General features: G+C 44.2%; 1 protein-coding gene across 1 annotated transcript in view; it reads right to left on the reverse strand.

The window, feature by feature from the left end:
- Positions 1 to 5,399, reverse strand: part of LOC107120399 (dehydrogenase/reductase SDR family member 7-like) — a 29,165-nt gene that overhangs the window by 2,726 nt on the left and 21,040 nt on the right. The window contains exon 5 of the mRNA XM_015423086.1: positions 725 to 847. Within this exon, the coding sequence (XP_015278572.1) occupies positions 725 to 847 (123 nt within the window). The remainder of the gene's footprint in view (positions 1 to 724; positions 848 to 5,399) is intronic.

Consider the following 5,399-nt stretch of genomic DNA (forward strand, 5'->3'; position numbering starts at 1 on the left):
CGGTGCTGCTATCGCACTAAATTCAGGTATAAAATGTCTGTAGTATCCTACTACTCCAATGAAGGCTCTAATTTGTTTTTTGGTGGTGGATCTGGGCCACTCTTGGATTACCTGTACCTTGCCCCAATCGGCTCTGATTTTGCCACCTCCTAGCACATGCCCTAAATACTTTACCTGGGTCATGGCTAGTTGACACTTCGACGCTTTCACCGTCAGACCACTTTCTTTTATTCGTTGGAACACTACTGCCAGGTGGTGCAAGTGTTCTTTCCAGGTGTGGCTGAAAATTGCTATATCATCAATGTAAGCGAGTGCAAACTCAGACAGCCCCGTTAACATTTTATCAATCAACCTTTGGAAGGTTGATGGTGCATTCCTTAAACCAAAAGCTAGGACTGTAAACTCAAATAGCCCCTCCCGGGTAACAAAGGCTGTTTTTAGTTGGTCTTTGGGGCACATGGCCACTTGCCAATAACCTTTTGTTAAATCCAAAGTTGAAATAAAATTGGCAGCCCCAATTGTTTCAACCAACTCATCCACTCTTGGCATAGGATACACATCTGGAATGGTTAGTTTATTTAACCTTCTATAATCCACACAAAATCTCATGGTTCCATCTGGTTTTGGGACCAGCACTACAGGCGAGGCCCAAGGACTTTCAGAAGGTACAATTAGTCCAAGGTTCAACATTTCCTCCACCTCCTTCCTTATACATGTGGCATACCTTTGAAAGGTCTTCAGTAAACGCATTCTGTACGATCTGTGACTGCACAGGCCCTGGGCAAATGTTGATCACACTTATTTCGGGATACTTAGTAAGTTCAGGCCGGAGAGAGTTGAAGAAACCCTAAGAGACAATGAGGGTGTTAACCAATAACATCTGTACACTGTACACTGCTGTTTCTTCTCCAAGGCCAAACAAAAATAAGTCTCTCAGTAGCTAGGAGGCACACCCATTAACACTTCAGGGAATATCCCATAAATGTTAAGGCTTACTTGTGGGAAAAGCCTAACGATTCAATTTTATCCCAACCTTCCCTCCAGCCCAAGCTCGTCAGAATTTGGAAGCTAAGCAGCGTTGGCCATAGTCAATACTTGGATGGGAGACCACCAGGGAAGACCAGAGTTGGTACGCAGAGGAAAGCAATGGCAAACCACCTCTGCTCATCTCTTGCCTTGATCATCCTGTGGATGGGGTCACCGGGAGTCAGCTCTGACCGGACAGTGCATTACCCAGTTTTCCCTCGAGGGACTTGGGTCAGTATACACAGTTCTTCCCTTCATTTTATCCTCAGAACAACCCAGGGTGAACACAAGAAGCTGCCTTATACTGGCTCAGTCAGTCAGTCCATCAAGGTCAGTATTGTCTTTTCAGACTAGCAGTGGCTCTTTAGAGTTTCAGCAGTGGTCCTTCAAACCAGTATTACAGGAGAAAATTCCATCCCGGCTGCCCGGCTGTGAATGATTATAATAGGATTGGGTAACACACACACAATTTTTTAAAAGGTGTTCAAAAGTTGGAACTATTGGAAGGGGAAGGACTTGCCTGTGGCACCACTGGATCTAGGGCTGGTCCTGCATACATGCAGCTGGGATGAATCTGAATTAGCGTTACAGAGTGCTCAGGGGTAAAATCTGTAGGAGTCGCCTTGTGTCCTCAGAACAAGATGCTGCAGGGACTGATGGGAAAATAAAATGACAAAAAACAAAAACAAATGGCAGGCAGTTCAATGGTTTATGGTACTTAAACCCTGTCTTGAGTCACTAAAGTGTGTGCAGATTTGGTAAATGTGGCTATCTGCTCTGCATATCAGATGAAAGAAATGAGTTGTACTCCATGCATACTGCCAAGGGTCCTTGCCCCAGCCAAAATTACTCAGCTCATAGCACCACACGCCTGTGACTAGTAAGCACAGGGATCTTGCAGGTTTCACCAGGATATCACTTACCATCTGCTGACCTTTTTTTCTGTACATAGCTGGATCTTGTGCTGTCATTCCAGTAATTCACAATGTGGGGAGGGGCTTGCCAATGTGGGTCAGTGGTTGAGCATCTGCTTTGCATGCAGGAAGTCACAATGTGAATCCCTGACATCTCTAGTTGAAAGAACTGAGTAGTAGGTGATGTGACAGACCTCTCTCTGAAACCTTGGAGAGTGACTGCCAGTCTGAGTAGGCATGGCAATATTGACCTTGATGGACCAAGGGTCTGATTCAGTATAAGGCAGCTTCATGTGGCCATCACTTATTCCTGTGGCCATCACTACATCCTCTGGCAGCAAATTCCACATTTTAATCACACTCCGTGTAAAGAAATATTTCCCCTTGTCTGTCCTGAATCTACTGCCCATCAGGTTCATTGGATGCAAGTTTTCAACCTGAAAAATAGTTCCATGGAAATGCTATTTGTCACATTGGGGTAAATATTCAGTTCCCTATATCTGATGAAGGGAGCTTCGCGTCTTGAAAGCTTATTACCCCCCCCAAAAAAAAAAACCTTGCTCATTTCTAAGGTGTTACTGGACTCATATCTAGGTCCCCATACATCTACTGATCCAGACCTACTCTAGTGGGTATCCCTTAGCAGAACAGGGCCAATTTTAAGAACAGCAAATTCTTGGTTGGGGGGGGAGAGATTTTGAATGGGAAAGGAGTGGTTAGTCATTTTGTCACTATTTCTGCCATTTCTCTACTCCAGTTAGCACTTTATGCATCTTCCCCGCACACACACTTTAAACTGCAGGGAGAAAAAAAAAATTAAGGGAGAACTGGCAAGTGAGGAAATGGTTGTGGTGCCTTCATTGCTAATGGGAAAACGCAGCACCTCAGGTAGGCTGTGGAGGCACTTTTTACACACACACACAAATGTTTTTTTCTTTGCAAAGCCCTCTCTCCTTCCTGATGCAGGCTGTGGAGGCACAGTTTACACACACAAAAAGAAACTTTTTTTTCTTTGCAAACCCCCCCCCCCCCGGAGGCACATTTTAAACACACACTTTTTTTTCCTTTACCTCTTAGCGAGGGCCTGGAAAAGCAAGAAGGGAGATTGTGAGGCGGGGCCTGGAAAGGCAGTGAGGGGAGCCCCAGAACTTATCTTTCTTCTTCTTTCTCTGGAGTACGACTGAGAGGAGCGCTACTGGGAACGGGGGGGCGGGGCTTGCTACATGTCCCCACCCCCTGGCCTCCTCTCTCCCGGAACTATGTTCCGGTGAGCTCCAGCCCCAAAAGAGGCCTGGTCCTGTCTATGTACCATTTATGGCCTTGCACTATTCTTATATATGAACCATTAATGGACTTGCACTATTCATGGACCTGTACTTTGTATAATGTAAATTTATTTTACTGATATATGTGTTATTCTTATATAAACAACCTCTGTTTTGCATGACTTTTGAGTAATTGTAGTCTGCGTTATTTATACAGTGTTTGCTTGCTTTCTAAGAGATATTTCCTACTTGTATCTGATGAAGGGGTTTTTGATTCTTGAATGCTCCTACCCATGGAATCTCGTTGGTCTCTAAGGTACTACTCGGAAAACAAGATTAGTTCTCTCTCAGACGTGGTTTAATTTTCTCTCTTCTGAGAGAGGGAGATATCAATAAAACCTGAATTTTGAATGGAATTGCCCCTGTGGAAGTGGAAATGATAGGGCATGTTCTTCTATATTGTCCTTTTTATAAAGATCTTTGAGCTGAGCTGCTTTTCCCTGTTCTGTGAACATTTCTGGGAAGAACAGAAAAAAATCTTATCATACTGTCCTCTTAGCAGATAAATACCATCAGATTATGGAGAAGGTACCTAATTCTAGAGATCTCTTCAAGAAAATTGGAGAAATCAAGGGAGCGTTCCATGCAAAGCTGGCCATGATAAAGGACAAAAATGGTAGGGACCTAACAGAGGCAGAAGAGATTAGGAAAAGATGGCAAGAATACACAGAAGAACTATACAAGAAAGACCTTGATGTCCTTGACAACCACGACGGTATAATCACTGACCTCGAGCCAGACATCCTGGAATGTGAAGTTAAATGGGCCTTAGAAAACATTACTAACAACAAAGCTAGTGGAGGTGATGGTATTCCAGCTGAGCTATTCAAAGTCTTAGAAGATGATTCTGTTAAAGTGCTGCACGCAATTTGCCAGCAAATTTGGAAAACACAACAGTGGCCACAGGATTGGGAAAGGTCAGTATACATTCCAATCCCAAAGAAGGGCAATGCCAAGGAATGTTCAAACTATCACACAATTGCACTCATATCACACGCTAGCAATGTCATGCTCAAGATCCTACAAGCTAGGCTTCAACAGTACGTGGATAGAGAACTGCCAGAAGTACAAGCTGGGTTTCGAAGAGGTAGAGGAACTAGAGATCAAATTGCCAACATTCGCTGGATTATGGAGAAAGCAAGAGAGTACCAGAAAAACATCTACTTCTGCTTCATTGACTATGCTAAAGCCTTTGACTGTGTGGATCACAACAAACTATGGCAGGTCCTTAAAGAGATGGGAGTACCAGACCACCTCACATGTCTCTTGAGAAACCTGTATAAGGGTCAAGAAGCAACAGTTAGAACCGGATATGGAACAACTGATTGGTTTAGCATAGGAAAAGGAGTACGACAAGGATGTATATTGTCACCTTGCTTATTTAATATATATGCAGAGTACATCATGCGAAATGCTGGCCTGGATGAATCACAAGCGGGAATTAAGATTGCTGGGGAAAAGATCAACAACCTCAGATATGCAGACGATACCACTCTAATGGCAGAAAGTGAAGAGGACCTAAAGAGCCTCTTGCTCAGGGTAAAAGAGGAGAGCGCAAAAGTGGGCTTGAAGCTCAACATCAAAAAAACTAAGATCATGGCATCCGGCCCCATCACTCCTTGGCAAATAGAAGGGGAAGCTGTGGAAGTAGTGACAGACTTCACGTTCCTGGGATCCCAGATCACCGCAGACTGTGACTGCAGCCATGAAATTAAAAGACGCCTGCTCCTTGGGAGGAAAGCGATGGCGAACCTAAACAGCATGATAAAAAGTAGAGACATCACCCTGCCAACAAAAGTCCGCATGGTCAAAGCAATGGTATTCCCAGTAGTCATGTATGGCTGCGAGAGTTGGACTATAAGGAAGGCCGAGCGCCGAAGAATAGATTCTTTTGAACTATGGTGCTGGAGAAGACTCTTGAGAGTCCCTTGGACTGCAAGAAGATCAAATCAGTCAATCCTAAAAGAAATCAACCCTGACTGTTCCCTGGAAGGCCAGATAATGAAACTGAAGCTCAAATACTTTGGCCACCAAATGAGAAGGGAGCACTCACTGGAGAAGACCCTGATGCTGGGAAAGATTGAAGGTCAAAGAAGACGGGGACGGCAAAGGATGAGATGGTTAGACAGTGTCA

The sequence above is a fragment of the Gekko japonicus genome, unplaced genomic scaffold (genome assembly GCF_001447785.1).
Source record: "Gekko japonicus isolate JY-2015 unplaced genomic scaffold, Gekko_japonicus_V1.1 scaffold345, whole genome shotgun sequence".
Classification (NCBI taxonomy): Eukaryota; Metazoa; Chordata; class Lepidosauria; order Squamata; family Gekkonidae; genus Gekko; species Gekko japonicus.